The sequence below is a fragment of the Hyla sarda genome, chromosome 9, assembly GCF_029499605.1.
Source record: "Hyla sarda isolate aHylSar1 chromosome 9, aHylSar1.hap1, whole genome shotgun sequence".
NCBI lineage: Eukaryota > Metazoa > Chordata > Amphibia > Anura > Hylidae > Hyla > Hyla sarda.
In genome coordinates, this window is record NC_079197.1 from 61812930 (window position 1) to 61839491 (window position 26562).

General features: G+C 44.6%; 1 protein-coding gene across 5 annotated transcripts in view; it reads right to left on the reverse strand.

Annotated features, from left to right (window-relative positions):
• LOC130291530 (uncharacterized) overlaps positions 1 to 26562 on the reverse strand; it is a 99627-nt gene that overhangs the window by 35786 nt on the left and 37279 nt on the right. For 3 of the 5 annotated variants that reach the window (XM_056540357.1, XM_056540358.1, XM_056540356.1), the window contains exon 2: positions 20808 to 20990. The exons of 1 other annotated variant lie outside the window; for it this stretch is intronic. In XM_056540357.1, coding sequence (XP_056396332.1) covers positions 20808 to 20907 — 100 coding nt within the window. In that variant the 5' untranslated portion in view covers positions 20908 to 20990. Of the gene's footprint in view, positions 1 to 6411; positions 6509 to 20807; positions 20991 to 26562 lie in introns of those variants that run through there. One more of the 5 variants, XM_056540360.1, reaches the window with a different exon arrangement.

The following is a 26562-nucleotide window of genomic DNA, read 5'->3' on the forward strand; positions in this document are numbered from 1 at the left end:
TGATGCCCTTGCAGAAGAGCTGAGTGACATGAGACAAAGTCCTACAGCTCGAACTGCCATCCAAGGACTGATATCTCCTGGGGAACACAGCAACATTACTCCCTATCAGGACAGTACTCCACATGAGGCCTTGGACTCTTATATGCGGACTGCCTTACAAAATCTTGGGAATGTGGATGCCAATATGAAACTCCAACTGCTTCTCCAGTACCAAACTGCAGAGAGAGAGGCACAGATACGAGCTGCAGAGAGTGAGGCGGCAGAGAGAAAGGCCCAGGCATGAGCCGCAGAGAGAGAGGCGGCAGAGAGGCCCAGTGGAGGCATGAACTGGAGGTTCTGAGGCTGAGAGGGGATGCTTCATCCGCACGGAGTAATGTGCAGGATCAAGGAGACCACAAACCCCGCTTGGAACATTTCCCCATGTTGGAGAAAGATGGTGATCTGGATGTGTTCCTGAGGGGATTTGAAAAGGTTTGCTGGCAGTTCCATCTACCTAAGGAACAGTGGGGACGATATCTAACCCCATGGCTGCGAGGGAAAGCTCTGGATGTGTTTGCTTCGCTTCCCTCTGAAAGTGACCAGGACTATGAGGCAATAAAATCTGCCCTGCTAAAAAGTTTTAATCTGACTCCAGAGGCTTATCGGAAAAGATTTAGGACTTTGCAACAAAGCGCCACAGAAAGCTGCTAAGGACTGCATTCAGGCAATGGACTGGGGGCCTACAAGTCACTACCTATGAGGCCCTGGCGAACTTGATGGTCCTGGATCAGCTTCTCCAAACACGGAGCTTTGAAGCCAGAGAGTGGATTTTGGACCGCAAGCCCAAGACAGCCATGGAAGCAGCAGAACTAGGAGATGATTTTGCCAACAACCGGGCGCCAGCAGCAAAGCGCGGATCGGCACAAGCTGGAGCAAGTACCTGGAGGGGAGCCACACAACCACAAAGCACCACCAGGTCAGCTGGGAAATTCTTGCCATCATTCCCAAAAGCAACAGGAGCCACATTGGGTCAGGGGGACACCCGCCGATGTTAAAGATGGTACAATATTGGGCACCTGAGTGCCACTTGCCCCAACAAAAATAATTCTCCACCAGTAGCTGGAGGACACACAGCCGTTCTTCTGGTGTCCGGAGCGGTGGGGAAAGGAGCGGATAACCTGCAGAGTGTAACTGTGGGTGACTGGGTGACAGTGGGTTTGCGAGATTCTGGAGCCTCCTTTACCTTGGTGCAGCCTGAAGTGGTGGATACAGAGGACATCATCCCTGGAAGAACCATTGCTTTAAAAGGAATTGGAGGTGTGCGGCCTGCTGTGCCCATGGCCCGTGTGTACCTGGATTGGGGTACAGGCAAAGGTTTGCGGGAGGTGGGGGTCTCTGAGGACATCCCTGTTAATGTTCTGCTGGGGAATGATTTGGGTCGGATGCTCTGTCATTATGCTCCAGAGGACACTACCTGCACAGGCAGGCAGGGGATTGATAATTGTTTACCTGTGACTGAACCAGTAATGTTTTCCAAAAGTGGAATGGGGTGTATTGTGAAACATGGTAACTGGGAGGGAGTGCAGGGGATTGATAATTGTTTACCTGTGACTGAACCAGTAATGTTTTCCAAAAGTGAAACGGGCTGTATTGTAAAATGTGGTGACAATGCATTGCCAATGCCAAAACCTAGTGGAGATGGGCTAGGGGGAGGGGTTGGTGTGCCCCTGGTGACATTTAAGGATGAGGGACCAGCAGTGAGTGATATGTCCCAATCCTGTGAGCCTAAGGAGGAGGAGGGAAGGAGTAATAGCCCTGTGTATGATGCCTGTAACATTGTTATGTCTGGAGCTGAGGGAGAGGAAGGTGGAGATGCTAGTTCACCTGGGGGAAATGTGCTCCCTAATGCCCCAAGATGGGGGAGGGAAGTTGCAGGCTGCCTGGGAGGGTCCCTTCCCCATTCTGCAGCTCCTAGAACCCACCACATATGTAGTTGCCCTTGATGAGAAAGGTCAGAGGCAGAGACAGTACCACATTAATATGGCATACTATGACCCTGAGGAGGTGGTACTCAGTGTATGCAGTGCATCAGAGGAAGGGCTGGGTAGTGGTCCCCTGCTGGACCTAGTGGAGGAGGCTAAGAGCCAGGGATCCCTTCGGGATGTAGAGATCAATCCACAGCTCTTAGCTGCAAAGAAAAGGCAGCTAAATGAGGAAATAGGCCCCTTCAGTGCCATCTTTGCCTGGGAATGCAGGGCCTGTGGTGTCAAGAAAAGGAATAGATGGTTAAGGGAGACAGATCTATCAGCCTGGAGCGGCAAGATCTCTCTGTCTCCATCTTAAGGGGGAGGTGTCAGGCCCAAGGCCTGATTATTAAAATCCTATATGTGTATTATAAATTATAACTGTGTGTGATGGATTATCCAAGACATGGGTGAGAGGTCATTCAGACGGTGTGTCCTTTTGGGTATTGCATTTTATTGGGAGGTGTGGCTGTTTGCTTGTATCTCCTTTGAAGTCAGAGACTCTTTTGAAGCAGCAGGATGTAAGGGGCACTCTGGTCCCATCATATAATCAACCAGATAAGAGGGCCAGGAACAGAGATGCCCCCCCTGGTGGGAACAGAGGGGAGGGGGGAATTGAGTCTCCCTCCAAAAAGGCAGATATATAATATTTAACAATGCTAGACTCAGGTTGTTCAATGCTGTGCAACAAGCTGACAAGACCATCCTAAGAACAGCTGGAACTCACTCTCATGGACCGCTATATCATCATGCTGTAAGAAGTTCATCTTTTGTTTTCTGAACTTGCCTTGCTAAACTCTTTTATTTACTTTTATACCTGTATGTCATTTGTTTCTGTATTTTTATATAGTCAGCACTGTGATACCTTTTATCAGATTAAATGTTTAATTAATCAGCTCTGGTCTTTGATCTCTAAATATATGAGCTCACCTTTCTGAAGGCAGCTCTGGTGGAAACACGTTTATCTAAGGGTTAATTTGGTGACTTGCTGGGACTAGTAGTGGATACCCAGAGGTCTGGCGGCTTTAACCCTTGCACCATCACACTCTCTCTAATGTCTTGGCTGGACCGATAGGGTGTGATCGTGACAGACGGTATGGAGCACCTTGACAGCTTAAATGGGCACTGTCATGAAATCAAAAAATTGATATGTTGTAGTACTTAGGTACTACAACATATCTCTAATATACGTTAATTAAAAAAAAAAGGGATTTTAAACCAGTTTAAAATCACTTTTAAATTCGGCCACTAGGCGTCGCTCTCCTAGTGGCCGAATGCATTCGGCAGTGATATCACTACAGAATTTCGACTCATTTAAGCCTGGCAACGAGTCAAAATTCAGTCACTGTGGTACTCACTCCCGCCTGTCAATCAGACAGGCGGGAGCGAGCGCTTTGAAGGAAGTGGATGCGCGCAGGCTCCCAGGGACAAGGTAAAGTATTATACCGGGTGGGGTGCATGTTCACCCATACAGTATGCCTCCAGTTTCCCCACTACAACTCCCAGCATGCCCAGACAGCCAATAGATGTCAGGGCAAGCTGGGAGTTGTAGTGGGGAAACAGCTGGAGGGACACTGAATAGGTGAACTAAGGGGGGTAGGGAGGGGGAGTGGGTTGAGCAGAGTGGTTGCGGCCGGGGTGGTTGCAGGCTGCACGGCGGGGAGGGGGTACTCTGAATGGGTGAACTAAGGGGGAGGGGGAGTGAGTTGAGCGGCACAACGGGGCCGGGGGGTTGCGGGGTGTGGGGCCATCACAGATCTGGTGTTCACCTATACAGGGCATCCGGTGTACACCTATACAGCCAATAGATGTCAGGGCAAGCTGGGAGTTGCAGTGGGTAAAAAGCTGGAGGAGCACTGTATAGGTGAACTACAGGCGGAAGCGTCGGCCCCAGCAGGCATCAGTGACGTGGTGCCTGCTGGGGAAGTCTGCCTGGTAGTGAGCACACTACCAGGCAGACAAAAAGGCATTTTTAATATGTAAAAAAAAAATTAAAGGCATGGAGGGGGTTAGGGATAGATGGGTAATAGGCAGGGACAGAAAAAAAGTGATGGTGGGAGCTGTCCTTTAACAGGTACTAAATGGTGCAATACTTGGATGTACGTATGCAGTATGCACTGATGACAGCAGTAATATGCCTAACTATATGCAGAAAAAACTCTGTATTTTTGTATAACACCAGCCGGTGAATACTATTGTTTGCACTTTGACGGTTTGGAGCACCTTGACAGCTTAACAGGTACTAAATGGTACAATACTTGGATGTATGTATGCGGTATGCACTGATGAGGGCAGTAAGATGCCTAACTATACGCAGAAAAAACTCAAATGGTACAAATGCACTACAGTCCACTGAACAATCACGTATTTCTGAACAGCAGCAGGACCAAACAGTGCAGCACCACAAAAAAAAAAAAAAAAAAAAAAATCCAGGGATTAAACCCTAAATTGCACCCATTCACACAATTCTGAGCAGCAGAAGATTTGTGGAGCAAAAAAAAAAAAAAAACTCAGTTGGGCTGAAAAATTAGGAGATAAGATGCTTCAGAAAGTTCAGGTAGCTTGGGGATCTGTATGAGGCAGCTGACAGCTATCTGCCCCTCTCTGCTGCAATGCTCAATAACGTGAATAGGAGGTTTAGCTATCAATGATCCTTCTCAGTGTTACAGCAAAGTACTCTGCACTCCTGTCTTTCCCTAATGCTGATGTGACTAGCAGTTGCAGTGTAACACTGTGGTATGAGCTATTCACACACACGCAGTCCCGTCCTCTCTATCTGAGTGCATAGATGAAATGAAGAGGCCGATTATATAGGGACTGTGACATCACAGGGGTCAGTGAACACTGATAGGCTGCATCTCACATGTGATTCAGGGTCAGCCTGCCTACCTTCATTCCCGCCGCTGTTTCCCGCCCTCCCATAATCCCCTGTACTCACATGTGGATCCGCCATCTTAGGTCTCCAATAGCCTGGAACGCTGTAAAATGGAGTTTAACCCCTTAACGACGCAGGACGTATATTTACGTCCTGCGCCGGCTCCCGCGATATGAAGCGGGATCGCGCCGCGATCCCGCATCATATCGCGTCGGTCCCGGCGCTAATCAACGGCCGGGACCCGCGGCTAATACCACACATCGCCGATCGCGGCGATGTGCGGTATTAACCCTTTAGAAGCGGCGGTCAGTCGGCTGCTCAGTCGGGCTGTTCGGGACCGCCGCGGTGAAATCGCGGCGTCCCGAACAGCTGATCGGACACCGGGAGGGCTCTTACCTGCCTCCCCGGTGTCCGATCGACGAATGACTGCTCCGTGCCTGAGATCCAGGCAGGAGCAGTCAAGCGCCGATAATGCTGATCACAGGCGTGTTAATGCACGCCAGTGATCAGCATTAGAGATCAGTGTGTGCAGTGTTATAGGTCCCTATGGGACCTATAACACTGCAAAAAAAATGTAAAAAAAAAGTGTTAATAAAGGTCATTTAACCCCTTCCCTAATAAAAGTTTGAATCACCCCCCTTTTCCCATAAAAAAAATAAAACAGTGTAAAAAAAATAAAAATAAACATATGTGGTATCGCCGCGTGCGTAAATGTCCAAACTATAAAAATATATCATTAATTAAGCCGTACGGTCAATGGCGTACGCGCAAAAAAATTCCAAAGTCCAAAAAAGCGTATTTTGGTCACTTTTTATATCATTAAAAAATGAATAAAAAGTGATCAAAAAGTCCGATCAAAATAAAAATCATACCGATAAAAACTTCAGATCACGGCGCAAAAAATGAGTCCTCATACCACCCCATACGTGGAAAAATAAAAAAGTTATAGGGGTCAGAAGATGACATTTTTAAACGTATAAATTTTCCTGCATGTAGTTATGATTTTTTCCAGAAGTGCGACAAAATCAAACCTATATAAGTAGGGTATCATTTTAACCGTATGGACCTACAGAATAATGAGAAGGTGTAATTTTTACCGAAATATGCACTGCGTAGAAACGAAAGCCCCCAAAAGTTACAAAATGGCGTTTTTTTTTCGATTTTGTCGCACAATGATTTTTTTTTCCGTTTCGCTGTGCATTTTTGGGTAAAATGACTAATGTCACTGCAAAGTAGAATTGGCGACGCAAAAAATAAGCCATAATATGGATTTTTAGGTGGAAAATTGAAAGGGTTATGATTTTTAAAAGGTAAGGAGGAAAAAACGAAAGTGCAAAAACGGAAAAACCCTGAGTCCTTAAGGGGTTAATGAAGCGATTCGCGCGATCGAATCGCGGCAATATTCGCATTCGTTGCCAATCGAATTTTTCATTAAATTCGTAACGAATTCGGGTTTGTCAACCTCGATTCGCTCATCTCTATACAACATGTTGAAACCTTTATAATGTCAAAAGATTACATCCCAAATGTTACCTCTATTGGAAGTACTTTCTTGAACATCATTATCCTCATCCATTTTTTGGTAATGTTTTTTTTCAAGGTGTTTGCAATATTGCTCAACAGTAGTGACCTATAAAGTTTTAGAAAAGTGTTATTTTTTTTAGGTTTAAATAAAAAAATAAAAATTAAACAATAAAGGACAACAGTGGCAATTGTGCTTCCTGTTGCAGAGTTAATTTTGGCACCAGAACGTACATTGACGTCCTGATTATCAGCGCTATAACGTTGTTTATGTCATAAACACCATCTCCCCGCTGATGCCACATCTTTTTTGGTGAACCTGAGAGTGGACCTATGTCTGTTTTTCACCCTTAATATGCAGTGATGTATACAGAGCATTGCATATGCAGTGGTGCGCATGTGAAAGTTAATGTCAGAACAGAGCAGGATACGCCGGGACCTCCATCTGTCATTACAGATTATCGGATTCCCGTGGCAGCGACAAGGGTGATCCGATCATCCCTTTTAACATGCGCACCACTGCAGATGTCATGATCTGGATTGATCCCTACATCTGCAGAGTTAGGGTGCGTTCACACGGCCATTTGCCCCCGTTCCGTTTTAAATAAAAAAAATGGATTTAAAGAACGGATGGAAACAGCTGATCCACCTACAGACTCCTACAGCCAGGACTAGTACTACTCCCATCATGGAACAGACTTGTTTCCATGATGGGAGTATCAGTTCCTGGCTGCCAGAGTCTGTCGGCGGCTGGGGAGGCTACATTAGTGCTTGTACTACTACCCCCATCATGGAACAGACTCTGTTCCATGATGGGGATTGTAGTACAGGGGCTGAGGGATTGATCATTCTGAGACCAGATCTAATCAGAAGTTATTAAGCAGGGGAGCGGGCGGCATGGTCTGCAACCCTGCGATCATCGATGTACTGTTTTTTTTACTTTCAGTTTTAAATTCCCCGCGGGCTGGTACTGAGGAGCCAATCAGGGCTCCCTGCAGAGATTTTTAAAATGGACAATGTATATTAAAAGCACTGTGGAGGGCAAGATATATAGCGCTATATATCTAGTCCCCCTGCGAATTTTAAAAGATATAACCCCACCAGCGCAAAAATAGATATCCCAGCAGTATATATATATGTGTCACCCCCCCGCCAGCGCATGTATAATGTAACCCCTGCCTGTGCCTTTATAATTATTAGAGATGAGTGAACTTTTCTAAAATCCGATTCTGCCGATTCGCCGAATTTTCCCGAAAAGTTTGTCTCGATCCGAATTTATTCGCGGCGAATCAATGTTAAAAAAGGCTATTTCTAGCCTACATAAAGCCTCTATAGGGGTATAGAACACTTTGCTGTGTCCTAAAACGCATATGGAGTGTGCTTGGGTAGTGAAATAATACTGTTATTCAGAACAGCATGCAGATTACCGGCATCGCTCTTAGAATCACCACCGCACAGCCGCACAATGACAGAGCCCGGTGGTGGCATCAGTGTCAGGGGACCATATAGTGACTGAATGACATAGCGTGGACATGTTGGCAGCAAGAGGAGACCATTTAGTGGCTGAATGGCACAGCGCGGAGTTGGCTGATGCACTAGTACACTACACACCAGGGCTTCACAATCCCCCCAAAAAACCAACACAATATATGAAATTTTTGACAAAGATTTCTCATTGGTAGCACCCGCTATCCAAAAATTAGAAATTTCCAGAACCAGGCCCCACCTCTGCGGCATCAGTAACCCATATATTGCCTGTAGGACACAGCCTGGAGTTGGCTGATGCACCAGTACACACCAGGGCTTCACAATCCCCCCTCCAAAATCAACACATTGAGACATTTTTGTCAAAGATTTCCCATTGGTAGAACCCGCTATCCAAAAATTTGAAATTTCCAGAACCAGGCCCCACCCATGCGGCATCAGTAACCCATATATTGCCTGCATGACAGCCTGGAGTTGGCTGATGCAAGAGTACAGACCAGGGCTTCACAATCTCCCCCCCCCTTAAAAAAAAACCAACACAATATATGACATTTTTGTCAAAGATTTCTCATTGGTAGCACCCGCTATCCAAAAATGAGAAATTTCCAGAACCAGGCCCCACCCCTGCGGCCTCAGTAAACCATATATTGCCTGCATGACACAGCCTGGAGTTGGCTGATGCAAGAGTACACACCAGGGCTTCACAATCCCCCCCCAAAAACCAACACAATATATGACATTTTTGTCAAAGATTTCTCATTGGTAGCACCCGCTATCCAAAAATGTGAAATTTCCAGACCCAGGCCCCACCTCTGCGGCATCAGGAACCCATATATTGCCTGAAGGACACAGCCTGGAGTTGGCTGATGCACCAGTACACAGCCGGGCTTCACAATCCCCTCCAAAAAACATCAACATTTTAGAAATTTTTTAAAGAAATACCTTTGTGTAAGAACAAGCGCATATCCAACAGTTCCCAAGACTCTATAATGCAGGAGGGTGGACCACCCAAAGACATTCTTCTCAAAAATAATAAATCACACAATGTTTGAAATTTTTTTACAAAAACTAATTCAATATGTGTGTAAGCGCATCTGTCTCCAAAAGATCAGATCACCAAAGGACTTTTTTCGCCCAAAATGATGAAGCAGAGTTAATCCCTGTCCGTATTTTTTTTATTTTTTTTTCATAAAAAAATCACACGCAACAAGCGCTCAGTTGCGTAACGATTAGCATTCTGGAAAATTCAATTTTATTACAGATAAAATTATCAGTAAATAAAAAAAAAAAAAAAACACTACCCAAGAGTGTTTAATTAATCCATACATTGCACCAGGAGCAGTCAAGAGTAGGCCTCAGCAGTACCCAAGAGGCTTTAATAACCCCCTACCTTTGCACAATTATTTGCGAGATCGAGCAATACCAGGTGTGTTATGCCCTTTGACTTCCGGGGCCGCAGGCGCGCTCCACTGAACGGATTAGCGTGTCTCTATCTTTCATCGACCGGTGCTGGCAACCCGCTAACTCCCGGAAAGGTAAGCTGCCGCGAAGCAGGTGGTCTCCCCCAGGCACGTTTGGCTCCAGAATTTCCGCTACTGCCACACCATGCTGACTGCCAACCGTGCTACCTCCTTGCTGACTCAAGGGCAACCTGCAACTCTCTTTTCCCGATGATGAACCCCCTTCTCCTGAGATCGAGCAATAACAGGTGTGTTATGCCCTCAGATGTCCGGGGCCGCAGGCGCGCTCCCCTGAACGGATTAGGGTGTGTTCATCTTTTTTTGTAGCACCTGCAATCAAAAAATTTTAAATTCCCAGACCCAGGCCCCACCTCTGCGGCATCAGGAACCCATTTATTGCTTGAAGGACAAAGCCTGGAGTTGGCTGATGCACCAGTACACACAGGGCTTCGCAATCTGCCCCGAAATCAACAAAATTGTATACATTTTTTTTTTTTAATTTACAACTTTGTGTAAGCACAAGCGCATATCCAACTTTTCAGAAGACTCTATAAGGCAGGACGGTGGACAACCCAAAGACTTTCTTCTCAAAAATAATGAACCACACAATTGTTGAATTTTTTTTTTTTCAAATTGAAATTCCTAGACCCAGGCCCCACCTCAGCTGCATCAGTAACCCATACATTGCCTGAAAGACTCAGCCTGGAATTGGCTGATGCACGAGTACACACCCGGGCTTCACAATCAACCCCAAAAAAAGGCAAATTTTTTGGAATTTGTCTGACAAAATACCCTTTTGTTAAAACAAGCACATATACAGCAATTCAGAAGACTCTATAATGCAGGACGGTGGACCACCCAAAGACATTCTTCTATAATATAATAAATAACACAATATGTTAATTTTTTTTAAATATTTGAAATTCCAAGACCAAGGCCCCACCTCTGCTGCATCAGTAACCCATATATTGCCTAACGGACACAGACTGGAGTTGACTGATGCACGAGTACACACTACACACCCGTCACCCGGGCTTCACAATCTACCCCAAAAAACAACAACATTTTTATCGAAATTGTCTGACAAAATACCTTTTAGTTAAAAGAAGCGCATATACAGCAGTTCAGAAGGCTCTATAATGCAGGACGGTGGGCCACCCAAAGACATTCTTCTATAATATAATAAACCACACAATATGTTCAAATTTTTTTTAATAATTGAAATTCCAAGACCAAGGCTGCTGCATCAGTAACCCATATATTGCCTAAAGGACACAGACTGGAGTTGATTGATGCACGAGTACACACTACACACCTGTCACCCGGGCTTCACAATCCACCCCAAAAGAACGCAAAATTTTATCGAAATTGTCGGACAAAATACCTTTTTTTTTTTTTTTTTTAAAACAAGCGCATATACAGCAGTCTCAGTAATGCAGGATGGTGGACCACCCAAAGACATTCTTCTCAAAAGTAATAAACCACACAATGTTTGAAATTTGGTTAAAAAAATTATTACATGTGTGTAAGTGCATCTGTCTCCAAAAAATCAGATGGCAAAAGGATTCTATTCGCCAAAAATGATTAAGCAGAGTTAATCCCTCTCCATCTATTTTTTTTTTCATTAAAAAATCTCACGCAACAAGCGTTCCGTTGTGTAACGGTTAGCATTCTGCAAAATTCAGTTTTATTACTGATAAAATTACCAGTAAATTTAACAATACCACTACCCAAAAGTGTTTAATTACCCCATACATTGCACCAGGAGCAGTCAGGAGAAGGCCTCAGCAGTACCCAAGAGGCTTTAATAACCCCTTACCTTGCCCGATCAATTGCGAGATCGAGCAATAACAGGTGTGTTATGGCCTCAGGTGTCCTGGGCCGCACTAGCGCTCCACTGAACGGATTAGCATGTCTCTATCTTTCAAGGACAGGTGCGTGTTGCACGCTGAAACCAGTCCGTGATAGGGATCTGTGATTGCAATTATTTAATCTTAAAACGAGGAATTACCAGTAAGTGAGGATAATAAGCTGGCGTTTATTAAGTCCCTGCCCTTTGTACACACCGCCCGTTGCTATAAGCGATTGGATTAGTTAGTGAGTTGGTTAGTGAGGTCCTCGGATCAGCACAGGCGGGGTAGGAGAAGGCTCTGTCAGAGCGCCGAGAATTTAACGATGATTGTTGAAATTTGCATTAAGCATGTATTTAGCTACTGCTAAACATCCAAAAATTTAAGGCCCAAGGCCAGAGGCACCAGGGAGGCAAGTAGTTCCTGAGAGACACAGAATGAGTCAGGAGCATGCATTTGCAGTACCCAAGAGGTTTTCATAACCCCTTACATTTAAAGAGCAATGTTACATTTGCATTAAGCATGTAATTAGCTACTGCTAAACTTTAAAAAAATTATAGGCCCAAGGCCTGAGGCACCAGGGAGGCAAGTAGTTTGTGAAAGACACAGAATGAGTCTGGAGCAGTCATTCGCAGTACCCAAGAGGGTTTCATAACCCCTTACATTTAAAGATTAATGTTGACATTTGCATTAAGCATGTATTTAGCTACTGCTAAACTTTAAAAATGATAGGCCCATGGCCAGAAGCTTAAGTTTTCCCCATATTAGGAGCATAGTTGTCCCCCAGATTAGGCAGCATAGATGTCCCCCAGATTAGGAGCATACTTGTCCCCCAGATTAGGCAGCATAGATCTCACCCAGATTAGGAGCATAGTTGTCCCCCAGAGTAGGCAGCATAGATGTCCCCCAGATTAGGCAGCATAGATGTCACCCAGATTAGGCAGCATAGTTGTCCCCCAATCAGCGCGGGCCGGTCAGAGCCAATCAAAGGGCCGTATGTGTCAAGCGGGCCGTACAATCCCCAGGTCTGCCCCAGAGGGTTTCATAACCAACTACAGTAGAGAAAATTTTGTTGTAGGAGCATGGTCAATCTACTCAGACCCATCTGTCATTGGTGGCTGGAAATCCTGGCTGATCCATCTCTGATTCATCTTGACAAACGTCAGTCTCTCCACATTTATAGTGGACAGACGAGTTCGCCTTGGGGTGACTTTGACCCGGCCGCACTAAACACCTGCTCTGATGGCACACTACTGGCCGGGCAGGACAGCTTTTCCAGGGCAAACTCCGCTAGTTGCGGCCATAAATCGAGTTTAGCTGCCCAGAAGTCCAGCAGATCTTCAACGGTTGTTGGCTGGGTCATGTCGAGGTAAGCCATCACCTGCTGGTTCAGGTCCTGCTCCATGTCCACCTGCTGCTGATGAGTTGCTTCACTATGCAGCTGAAGGAAGCTACTCATCAGCGACTGTAGACTCAGGCTGCTGCTGATTGAGCCGATACTGCTACTGCTACTGCACCCCTCCCCTCCCCAGCAGCCGTAGCAGTGGAAGGTGAGCGCAGAGGGCCCCCCAAGTCAGACCTGCGAGTTGATGGACCATGTGGCAGATAGGCATCGGCCAACCGACTACGTAGAAGCTCCCTGAAGTAGGTCAGTTTGTCCTCCCTCTCAGTGGGTGTAAAAAAGGCCCCCATTCTGGGCCAGTAGCGAGGGTCTAATAAGGTGGAGATCCAGAAGTCATCGCGCTGACGAATTTTGACAATTCGGGGGTCACTACGCAAGCAACTCAGCATGCATCGAGCCATTTGTGACAGTGACTCACTGGGAGTACCTGCCTCCATCTCCACTGCATACTGCCATGGTGTGTCTGGGTCCTCTGTCTCGCCTCCCTTGTAATAACCCTCCAGCTCCTCTGGCTGCTCCTGCTCCTCCTCTCCAGTCCAATGAACAGAAACACCGGCCATCTCATCCACCGTAAACTGTGCTCCGCTCTGCCCCTCATCATCCTCCTCCAGTTCATCCCCCACAGGACTCATGTAGCCTTCTGATGTAGGCGCAACATCTCCATTGCCCTTACCAGCCATGTTTTCAATCATTTTTTGGAGTAAATATAGGAGTGGAATTACGTCGTTCATGGTGTAATTCGAGCGACTAACAAAAAATGTGGCTTCCTCAAAGGGCCTCAGCAAACGGCAGGTGTCACGTATGAGCTGCCACTCATTCACATTGAAGTTACACAGGGGAGTACTCCTATCTGCTTGTATCATCAAAAAATCCATGATGACTTTTCTTTGTCCAACATATGGAGGGTGGAATTCCAACGTGTGGCAACGTCACAAATGAGACTATGTTGTGGGATACCGTTCTGACGCTGCAGCTCAAGCAAAGTGTGCTTGGCGGTGTACGAGTGGCTGAAGTGCATGCACAGTTTCCTTGCCAATGTCAGGACGTTATGCAAATGGGGTGAAGGCTTGATGAACTTCTTGACAACCAGATTCAACACGTGTGCCATGCAGGGCGAATGGTTCACACTTCCTTGTCGCAGCGCGGCCACAATGTTCTTCCCATTGTCGGTCACCATGGTTCCCATTTCCAGATTTCGTGGAGTGAGCCATACTCGGATTTCTTCCCTAATGAACTTCAGCAGTTCCTCCCCTGTGTGACTCCGTTCACCAAGGCAAACCATGTGAAGAACGGCTTGACACCGTTGTGCCCTACACACGTGGTACGATGAAGGGCAACCGAGATTTGGATGTGCAGTGGAGGCCGAGGACACTGGGGAGGAGGAGGAGGAGGCGCACACTGTAAAAGGACCAACTGCCTGGGAGCGAGAGCGTGGAGGAGGAAGCGGTGTGACCTGTCCAAGTTTCTGCTGTGGCTGTGCAGGAACAACATTTACCCAGTGGGCCGTAAAAGACATGTATTGTCCCTGCCCGTAGTTACAGCTCCACACGTCGGCGCTGCCGTGCACTTTTGAACACACCGACAGGCTCAAGGACTGGCTCACCTTTTCTTGTACAAGCTTATGCAGGGCTGATACTGCCTTCTTCGCAAAGAAATGACGGCTTGGGACTCTCCACCTCGGCTCGGCACAAGCCATCAATTCACTGAAAGCTGCAGAGTCCACCAGTTGGAAAGGGAGGGACTGCAACGCCAGCAACTTGGACAGGAGCACATTCAACTTCTGCACCATCTAATGAGTGGGCGCATACTGTTGTCTCTTGGACATGGCTTCGCCGATCGATTGTTGGCGGAATGGCTGACTTCCAGCGGAGGAAGCAGGAGCGCAAGAAGGATGGTTTGACACAATGCTCCCTTCGGCTGAGGTGGTGGAGCCTTGGCTGGATGACGAGGGAGCGGATGGCCACTGGGTGATGCGGAAGGCTGGACCACTACCTTGGAGCCACGGTTATCCAGGGCCGCTTTATGGTGGCGAATCATGTGTTGACGCAGGGCCGTGGTGCCGAGATTGGGACCCTTGCCACGCTTCACTTTCTGCCCACAGATTTTGCATGTGACTACGCTAAGGTCCTCCGGATTCTTTATAAAGTAAAACCACACCGCAGAGTAGCTGATTTTCCCACCCGTAGTTCGCACTATTTCACTGCTATTGGCGCCATCTCCAGGAACCCCTGTTCCACTACCTCCCTGAATGGTAGCTTGCCGTGAAGCAGGTGGTCTCCCCCTGGCACGTTTGGCTCCTGAATTTTCACTACTGCCACCACCACGCTGATTGCCAACCGTGCTACCGCCTTGCTGCCTCATAGACAAAGAGCAAATCTCTTCTCCTGATGATGATGAAGCCCCTGCTTCTGCACCCGGCTCCCAATTGCAATCGGCTTCATCATCATCAAAAGATGTGTGCACGTCACTGATGTCCTCCACAACAGTGTCTGCCTCAGGACCCTGAGCAATTGAAACACCGCCTCCCACGTCACTCTCCGCATCACTACTTTGCTGCCTTGCGGAGCAAGGGACGCATGTCTCCTCACATTCTTGGCTGCCCATTAGATGCTGACTGTCCTCTATTACATCGTCCTCGCTAAATAGTGGAGCTGAACCCAAAGCATGAGATACTTCTTTGGGAGAGGGAACAGCATAGGACAAAGGCAATGGGATTACAGGGACTGCTCCCGGGCCATGCCAACTGCGGGTTGTGTCTGAGGAACCCACCGACTCTTGACTGGGGTTGTCAGATATCGCTTGTGATGATGGGGATGAGTGTGCCAACCAATTGACGAGAAAGGAAGGAAGGCGCCTCATGTGCGGGATCAGTAGATCTTGCAGGTGGGGGTAGGGGAAGGTAATTCCCAAGCCGCTTACCAAAGTTGGTTGTGCGCCCACACACAACAAGGTTAGAAGCAGAAGAGATATGAAGGCAGGTCCACTGCAGCCCTCCTGGATAGGTATGGAATCAAAGGCGAATGACCAGGGAGTCAGGAGTTTGTCTGGCGCAGAGAGGAACCATCAGACAGCCAAGTAAAATCAATAAAACCAATTGACGAGGAGAGATGGGTCGACGACATGACCGCTGTGTGTTAACGGGAGCTCAGGCCTATTGCTGCGACTCCTGCTGCCACTCGCCCCAAGTCTGCTGCCAACTCTGCCTGACGTATGTAGGCCTCTGCCCCTTCTCTGTGCACGTCCTGGCACTTGCCTGCCTGACATACTTAGTGCGTTTATGAGGGTATAGAACAGCAGCAGGCAATTACTTACGGCTGTCCTTTCAAAGTATATAGGCCCTAGACAGAATAACAGTTACTAAATAGTACACTCCTTTGTTGTATGTATGCCCATTGCAATGATGAGCGCACTGTTAAGCGTATTTATACGCAGAAAAAAACTCTTTTTTTGTTGTATACACCAGCCAGTGTATACTAATATGTGGAATAGCACTGAATTTAGCACCGAGACAGATAATACAGGTACTAAATAGTACACTACACTACACTACAACCAGTATGTATGCCCTTTGCAATGATGAGTGCTGTTAAGCGTATTTGTATGCAGGAAAAACTTTTTTTTTTCTTTAATACACCGGCAGGTGTATAACGTGTGGTATAACACTTCATTTAGCACAGAGACAGAAAAAAGGTGGTATATGGTACACTATTTGTTTGAATTTAGGCCCTTTGCAATGATAAGGCTACTGAAAAAGCGTATTTTTACGCAGGAAAACCTTTTTTTCCTTTAATACACCGGCAGGTATATAACGTGTGGTATAACACTGAATTTAGCACAGAGACAGAAAAAAAGGTAGTATATGGTACGCTATTTGCTTGTATTTAGGCCCTTTGCAATGATAATGCCACTAAAAAAGCGTATTTGTACTCAGGAAAAACTTTTTTTTCTTTAATACACCGGCAGGTATATAACGTGTGGTGTAACACTTAGTTTAGCACAGAGACAGAAAAAAAGGTAGTATATGGTACGCTATTTGCTTGTATTTAGGCCCTTTGCAATGATAAGGCCACTGTTAAGCGTATTTGTACTCAGGGAAAAAAAAAATCTTTAATACACCGGCAGGTGTATAACGTGTGGTATAACACTGAATTTAGCACAGAGACAGAAAAAAAGGTAGTATATGGTACGCTATTTGCTTGTATTTAGGCCCTTTGCAATGATAAGGCCACTGTTAAAGGGAACCAATCATCAGATATTACCCTATATAACGCTTGGCAAAGCGTTATATAGGGTAAAATCTTTATTTTCACCATTCCCGGGGGACGCTCCTGCCCCCAGGGATGGTGATGGTGAAGATATGAAGTTATAAACTAGTCACCGCCGCCGCCGTAAGTAGTCACCTGGGCGGGGAGCTCTTCTCATCTACTACCGTTCTTCGGCCGGCAGCGACGCCCCCTCCGCTTGATTGATGGGCCGCGTCATCACTCTGCTCCGTCTGTTCAGTGAGCAGAACAATGACGCGGCCCATCAATCAAGCGGAGGGGGCGTCGCTGCCGGACGAAGAACGGGAGTAGATGAGAAGAGCTCCCCGCCCAGGTGACTACTTACGGCGGCGGCGGTGACTAGTTTATAACTTCATATCTTCACCATCCCTAGGGGCAGGAGCGTCCCCCGAGGATGGTGAGGACAACAATTTTACCCCACATAGCGCTTTGCCAAGCATTATATAGGGTAAAATCTGATGATTGGTTCCCTTTAAGCGTATTTTTACTCAGGAAAAACTTTTTTTTCTTTAATACACCGGCAGGTGTATAACGTGTGGTATAACACTGAATTTAGCACAGACACAGAGTAACAGGTGAAAAATTGTAAAAAGGCACTAAAGTCCACACTAATATGACTTATTTCTGAACAGCAGCAGGACCCAACAGTGCAGCACCACCAAAAAAAAATCCAGGGATTAAACCCTAAATTGCACTCTGTCACACAATTCTGAGCAGCAGAAGATTTGTGGAGAAAAAAAAAACTCAATAGAGCTGAAAAATGAGGAGATAAGATGCTTCAGAAAGTTCAGGCAGCTTGGAGATCTGTATGAGGCAGCTGACAGCTATCTGCCCCTCTCTGCTGCAATGCTCAATAACGTGAATAGGAGGTTTAGCTATCAATGATCCTTCTCAGAGTAACAGCACAGCACTCTGCACTCCTGCCTTTCCCTAATGCTGATGTGACTAGCAGTTGCAGTGTAACGCTGTGGTATGAGCTATTCACACATACACAGTCCCGTCCTCTCCATCTGAGTGCATAGATGAAATGAAGAGAGGCAAGATGGCCACCGATTATATAGGGGCTGTGACATCACAGGGGTCAGTGAACACTGATAGGCTGCATCTCATATGTGGTTCAGGGTCAGCCGCCTACCTTCATTCCCGCCGCTGTTTCCCGCCCTCCCATAATCCCCTGCCCCATGTATTCATATGTGGATCCGCCATCTTAGCTCTACAATAGCCTGGAACGCTGTAAAATGGAGTTTAATGAAGCGATTCGTTGCGAAACAAATTTTTCATGAAATTCGTAACGAATTCGGGTTCGTCAAGTTCGATTCACTCATCTCTAATAATTATATACCCCCCGCCAGCGCATTTATGTGACCCCCGCTGGCGCATATATCATTACTGGAGCGCGATGTATGAATAGTATTTTACTGGCAGAGCATTGCACCAGCCTTTGCCAGTGCAATGCTGCTGATAGAATACTATTCATACATCGCACTGCAGCCTGCAGGGGCATATTATCTCAAAGTGCAGTGGGGGCCAGATTATACTTTATATCTGGCCACCACAGCACTTCTATCTAATATGCCCCTGCAGGTTGCAGCGTGATGTAGGAATAGTATTCTATCAGCAGCATTGCGCCGGCAGCGGCTGGTGCGATGTTCTACTAGGAAGATACTATTCATACATTGCGCTGCAGTAATGATATATGCGCCAGTGGGGGGTCACATAAATGCGCTGGCGGTTGGTATATATTGATAATTGCGCTGGCAGGGGGTATATAATTATAAAGGGGCAGGTGGGGGTTACATTCTAAATGCACTGGCGGGGGGGTCACACATATATATATATATATACTGCTGGGGTATATACTTTTGCGCTGGCGGGGGTTAGATCTTTATAAATGCGCTGGGGGGGCTAGATATGTAGAGCTATATATCTTGCCCCCAACAGCGATTTTACTATACATTGTCCATTTTAAAAATCCCTGCAGGGCGCCCTGATTGACTCCTCGGTACTGGTAATTCAGAGCTCCCCGCAGGGAATTTAAAACTGAAAGTAAAATACAGTACATTGTTGATTGCAGGGTTGTGGACCATGCCGACCACTCCCCTGCTTAATAACTTCTGATCGGATCAGGTCTCATAAGGGAGACCCGGTGCGATCAATCCCTCAACCCCTGTACTACTACCCCCATCATGGAACAGAGTCTGATCCCTGATGGGGGTTGTAGTACAAATACTAATGTAGTCCCCCCAGCCACTGTCAGACTCCAGCTGGCGGGGAATTACTACTCCCATATTGGAACAGACTTGGTTCCATGATGAGAGTAGTAGTAGACCCACAACACAGTAGTAGTCTGCTGATGTCACCTCTTCTGAGCATGCTTAGATGTAATTACTGATATTTTAACCCCGGGTTCAAACGGACGACATTAAAGGTTCATCCGTTTGCCATTGACTTTAATGTTAAAATTACGATTTCCGTGTTTTCGTCAGTTTTTTTCATTTACGGTAGAAAAAATACTGCATGTGCCGGTTTTTTCCTCCATGAAAAAAACGGAAATGAGTGCAAACGGGTGCACAAGGATGTAAACGGATTGTAAAAAAATCCCATTGACATGAATGTGATTTTTTTAAACCCGCTTTTAAGCGGTTTAGAAATATGTAAAAACAGAGCTGAAACAGGGATAAAAAAAATGTGGCCGGGTGAACACACCCTTAATGTCAGACATCCGCGACCGCGGAGGTCGGCCATTACCACGGGTCCACGGCTGTTGTCATCAGCCAGAAATTGATGTTTATTTGGTGAGCACCGTTCCAATGCTCCAAATCATTCTCTGGACGTAAATGAACCTCCTGGTAAGGGAAGTCCCACCACACCAGGACATACATTAACATCCGTGTCCATTAAGGGGTTAATTGTGAATGACAAATATATAAAAAAAAACATTTTTTATGAAAAATAAAAATCAAAAAGTGAAAAAATTTGTAAGGAGATGATGCAATAAGTAATGTACGGTACCCCAAAAATAAATAAATAAATAGTCCATAATAATAATAATAGTCAATAATTACTTTTGTAAAAATTGGGCTATCATAATAGAATTGGAATGTATAATATTTTGAAGCTTAAAGAAATTCAATATTTCAAATTTTTTGAAAAAAATATAAAATTAACCCCTGGTAAAATTTATAAAATTATAAAAGAAGAAAAAAAATATCATATGATCATAACTAAATTTCAAATGAATAAAATAACTAAAATGGTAAAATGGTAAAGATAGGAAATAAAAGGACATTACCTATTCTAAATATATATATACACCGTATATATATTTTTATTATATAATTTTTACAATAAAAAAAAAATGGAGAATTAACAAAACCTGTCCATAGTAAAAATTGCTGAGTTGCCCATAGCAACCAATCAGATAACATCTTTCAGTTTGCAGTATAATAAAATATAATAAGGGATCTTATTGTTTTCTAGGGACATCTAGACAACTTTTCCTCTGCACAGGATCTCCCCACTATGATATTCTCCACTTTCACAGTGGCATCACATGCGCACATGATTTTATAGAGGGGAGACATTTTATGTGTGCTTATCTAAAATGGTGGAAGCAACCTGCAGGTGTAATCTGCAGATGGACCAACACCTCCCTTTCAGACAAACTAAACCTCAATTTCATTATTATTTTAAACACAAAGAAAAAAATCTTACATAATTAACACTAGACCAAAGTGTATTTTAGCTATATAGAGGCCTCAGATTATGGACCAACCCCTGCTTAACAAATTAGTTAACATTATCACATATATGTGCTAATGTGAGTTCTTACTCCTTGCTAATATTAAGGCTTTCCAACCCCACTACTTGTAGATTAACTGATTTCAACCTAATTTTTAACATTTTTAATTGTTTATCCCCTGCTTACCTTTCCTCGTCCACGCTTGTCCGCTGCCCGGCTTTCTTCTGACTCGGGACACTCTTGCAACACTTTTTGTTCCCGTGCGACAGAAAACGTTTGACGTCATCACGTCTATCGCAGCGTTTTACGTAGTTAGTCATAGAGACATGGAGATTAGTAATCTGTCTGTGGGGTAAAGTACTTCACGTTCTAGGAGAAGGAGGACAGGTTTATTGCCATGGTAAACCCTTAAACAAACATAGGAATGTCTAATGTCTCGCATAAATATCACTAACGTAACATAAACAACTAAGTAGCAAACTACTGTGCATAAAAATGTGAGAATGGCAGCCTTTCCTTGTAAATAGCTTGGATACCTCAATAAAGGGCTAAATTTCACTCTATTCCTATAAAAATAAAAATGTGTAGCAATTTAAAAAATTACAATTGTAAAAAGATTAAAATTCAACAAAATCATACAAATTTTCTTTAATATGTATATATATAAAAAATAAATAAATAAAACTTTGTTAAAATTAACCAAAGGACCCTGGAGGTATGCACACATTCAGGCTCGCTGTTACTTAACCCCTTAGGGACTCAGCCTATTTTCAACTTAAAGGACAACTGAAGTGGTACCGTTTTACATAATGCCCGTCCCGTGCCTCAAAAATAAACAAAATAAACTCATATATACCTTCCTCTGGCCGGCTTCTTACATGACAGTGGGCTCAGCCTATCACCAGCCGGGGCGGGACATCGCTCTGCAGCGCCCCCGTCCCCAGGAAGTGGAATGACGTCAGCACTGCCGGACCGTGAGGCCTGTGCCGGACCAACGGGGGCTCGTAGGAAGGTGTGTATGAGTTTATTTGGTTTATTTTTAAGGCCCGGGCACGGGCATATGTAAAACGGTACCACTACAGTTGTCCTTTAAGGACTCAGCGTTTTTCCATTTTTGCATTTTCATTTTTTCCTCATCACCTTCTAATAATCATAACGCTTTCATTTTTGCACATACAATTCCATATGATGGCTTATTTTTTGCGTCACCAATGATACTTTTCAGGGACATTTAGTCATTTTACCCCTAAATCCACGGCGAAACGGAAAATAAATTCATAGTGCAACAAAATTGAAGAAAAAATGTCATTTTGTTACTTTTGGGGGCTTCCGTTTCTACACAGTGCATTTTTTGTTAAAAAATTATTATTATTATTATTATTATTAAATCATTATTCTGTAAGTCATAACTACATGCAGGAAAATCATAACTACATGCAGGAAAATTTATATGTTAACAATTCTCTAACCCCTATAACTTTTTTATTTTTCCACATACGGGCCAGTCTGAGGGCTAATTTTTTGCGCTGTGTTCAGAAGATTTTATCGGTAGCATTTTTATATTGATCGGACTTTTTGAGCGCTTTTTAGTCATTTTTTCATGATATAAAAAGTGACCAAAAATACGCTATTTTGGACTTTTAATTTTTTTTGCGCGTACGCCATTGACCGTGCAATTTAATTAACAATATATTTTTATAGTTCGGACATTTCCAACACGCCGCGATACCACATATGTTTATTTTTATTTACTTTTTTAATTATTTTTTAATGGGAAATTCAAACTTTTATTAAGAAAGGGGTTAAATGACATTTGTTAACTTTTTTTTTCCTTTTTTTAAATTAAAGTGCTGTAGCTCCCATAGGGACCTATAATACTGCACACACTGATCTCTTATGCTGATCCCTGCAAAGCCATAGCTTTGCACGGATCAGTGAGATAGGGGCTCAATTGCTCAAGCCTGTAGCTCAGGCTTGGAGCAATCAAACCCTGAATGGACGCCGCGGAGACAGTTAAGGAGACCTCCGCCTGCATCCCAACTGATCGGAACATCACGATTTTATCGCGATGTCCCGATCAGCACGACTGAGCTGCCGGGAAGCGTTTACTTTCACTTTCCGACGCGGCGGGCAACTTTGACCGCCGCGTCTGAAGGGTTAATAGCGTGCGGCACAACGATCGGTGCCGCACGCTGTAAGCCCAGGGTCCCGGCTATGAATAGCAGCCAGGACCGACGCGGTGTGATGCGGGGTCACAGCGTGACCCCGTTTTAAACACCGGGACCATGCTCAGGGCATACAGGTATGCCCTGAGTCCTTAAGGATCGGGGATGCAGGGCGTATCCATACGCCCTGCGTCCCCAAGAGGTTAAGGACCCTGGACTTATGCATACATCTGTGGGAATTCCGGTCCCTGCCGTACCCCTGTCGTTGACCGGACAGGGATGTCTGCTTAAATCATTCAGCTGGCATCCCGTGCAAATGCCGTGGGGGGTCCTGATACACCCCCATGTTCCACCAATAGCAGATCGGGGGCGTGGGGGTTACCTTTGTTTTGCCCACTCTAACCGTTCACTGTAGACCTGACCGAGTGGGGGAACCAACAGGGACCGGTGCCGGAGGTCAATTACCCTCCGCGGCTAGGATCAGCGGCAACAATTCTCGGCAGCGGTGCTGAAGCGATGACTTACGACTGGTTCTCTCCCCCTGGCTATCGGCGCCGCTTCTCTCCCCCTGGCTATCGGTGCCGCTGCCCCATTGCCGGCGCCGCTGCCCCATTGCCTCCCCCTTCCCCGGTTTCATAATAACCTGTTGCCGGGGTCGGGTCCACACTGCTTCTGGCACTGATGTAGCGTCTCCTGTGTCGTTGCTATGCGCTGCGAGGCGCAATGATGAGTGACGTCTTCAACGCTACGTCACTCATCATTGCACAGCGCAGCGCATATCAATGATGCAGGAAACACCAACCCGGAGCCAGAAGCAGCGCGGACCCGACCCCGGCAACAGGTTATTATAAAACCGGGGATGGGGGAGGCAATGGGGCAGCGGCGCAGGCAGTCTCTGGACCACAGGATAGGCAGGGGCAGAGAATCGGGCAGCGACGGCAGGTCTCTGGACCTGCAAAAGCTACTGCAGTTCATTGATTTAAAGCGCCAAGTTTAAATCATTGAACTGCAGCGGCTTATCGGCGTATAACACGCAGATAGACTTTAGGCTAAAAATTATAGGCCAAAAAATGCGTGTTATACGCCGAAAAATACGGTATTTATAGATACTATTTTTTTTATAATTTTAAAAACTTAAACCATAAGTTTTCAAGTGTACTTACAGTAATAATCAATGTAAAGCAACAACCCGTATTACAACTTTTATGTAAAATAACTAGGATAAAGTGCTTGTGAACAACAGAATGAAGCATTAAATTTATATTTAAGAAAATAAAATCAGATCCCCTATGGAAAGGATAGGGGATAAGATGCCTGCTCGTGGTGGTTACACCCCTGGAACTCCATGCAATCTACCAGTAACAGCCAAAATTTGCATGGCTGGTAATTCATGTTTTGAAAAAAATTGTTTTCCATAAATGGGGACGTGACCTCGAGCCACACAACCTTCTTTAATTTCTTTTTGAGAGGGCGTAACATCCGCAATTGACATTTTGTCCCCAGTATGGGAAACCCGGATGTTTCAGAAACTGAAGACGCAGAAACGTATAGAATGCGGTCTGCTGCATGCAGATTGCGTGGGATCCCAGCCCCTGGCAACCCACAATCAGACATCTTCACCCCTATCCTTTATATAGGGGATAATATGTTTTGTCCCAGAATAGTCCTTTAAAGGGGTATTCCAGGCAAAAACTTTTTTTTTATATATCAATTGGCTCCGGAAAGTTATATATCAATCCTTCCAATAGTTATTAGCTTCTGAAGTTTTCTGTCTAACTGCTCATTGATGATGTCACGTCCCGGGAGCTGTGCATGATGGAAAAATATCCCCATAGGAACTGCACAGCTCCCGGGACGTGAGTCATCAGAGAGCAGTTAGACAGAAAACAACAACTCAACTTCAGAAGCTAATAATTATTGGAAGGATTAAGATTTTTTAATCAAAGTAATTTACAAATCTGTTTAACTCTCCAGAGCCAGTTGATATATAAAAAAGTTTTGGCCTGGAATACCCCTTTAACATCACCTTATTGACCTAACTTTTGTCCCTAACTGAAAAGTGTAAATAAAAACCTGTCTTTAGTTTAATAACTGTGCACAAGAAACATGTTAAAGGCATGGTTTTTAATAATCAGTATAGATGGTCATATGGATGCTCATTACACACACAGCATTAACGTGACCAAAGAAACAGATTTCATAAATTAAGCTGGCAGGCCAGCCAAAAGCATGCCCTAAAGGCAATCAAAACGCTTTAACTGTTGGAAGGTCATTATTCTATTCTGCATGTTAAATATCCTGCAAGGAAACACAGCCTAGTTTTCCACATCCAACAATATCAAACACAGTAGTGCATCATGTTATAGTGCGGCATAATGTTTGGAAATACAACTTTAATACCTTTTATAAACTATTTTTTTACCTTCATGAAGAACAGTTATATATTTTTTAAATTTACATGCCGGTTAAGGAAAAAAAAAAATTTAAATATTGCTTGGCAATGTTAGACTACGTTTACTATGCCCGTTTGTTATCCACTTCCTTGATGAAAGGAATGCTGTTCTCTTTATCCACCCGCAATAACCAACAGTACAGCTGGCAGTGCATGTGACAATGAACTGTTTGATGGCTACAATTCACTGGTACAGTTTTGAATACAGTAAAATTTAAAGTAAGATAAAATGGTGTCAAAAAGAACAGGCCTGCCTAAGTTGACTACGTCAACTGTCGTCTGTGCTGAAAGACAAGTGCCGCTCAGCTCTGGCTAATTCCTCCACCTCCCTCTGCCGCTCCCTCTTACTTACCAGTTCTTTAGAAGAGTGAAATATTGTTCAGCTGTGAGGCAATGCAGACAACGGCGCATACTTATGAGTGCAAATTATCCGGGCCTGTGTCATGTTACAGTTAATTTTTTTATTTTATAAATTATTAAATAATTGCAAGGCAAAAACGGGCACAATAGGCAGCACAATGATTATCGTTCAACACACTGCAAGACCGTAACACTGGTTAGTGCTGGTGTTGAAGTCTCACAATATTCCTTAAGCACATAAAAAATGATGTTAACATAGTGCATGGGTCAACAATTAATCCAGTTAATCATAAATAGTTAAAACATTATAAATTGATTTAACTCCAATACATGGTTGGCTGTTATTATACAGTATTGTACACGAAAAATGTTTATATTATGTAAATAATTACTATTTTTCATTATTTGTAACAGGAGATAATGGTTATCGTCTAAGTAGATGGCTGATCACCCCCTACCTAAGACCAGCCATTAGAGCAGAGGCCCGCTTCAACAAAGCACAAAAGCGCACATGTTCAATGATAGAGCGCACTTTTGGACTTCTCAAAAGCCTATTTAGGTGTCTAGATATTACTGGTAGTGCTTTACTGAATAAGCCTAATCGAGTGTGTGAAATCATTATAGCATGCTGTATGATGCATAACATTGCCCAACAACACCAGATACCTGCAGAAATAGCACAAGATTTGCGAGAAGAAATTGGTGCTACAATTGAGACACAAGAAGGAGATAATGCTTCACAAGCAGTGCGCCAGCACATAACTGATTGTTATTTTGGTGATTCAAATTTTTTTTTTTTTACATTTTTCTGTAATGTGTTGAATTATAATTTTCGTTTAAATTTTGGGGTTAATTTATGTTCAAGCACTACTGTGGTTTTAAATAAAATAATTTGAACTTTGGGATTAAAGTAGTTCATGATCAACATGTAAATGTTACTATATATGATCAAATTTAAAATAGT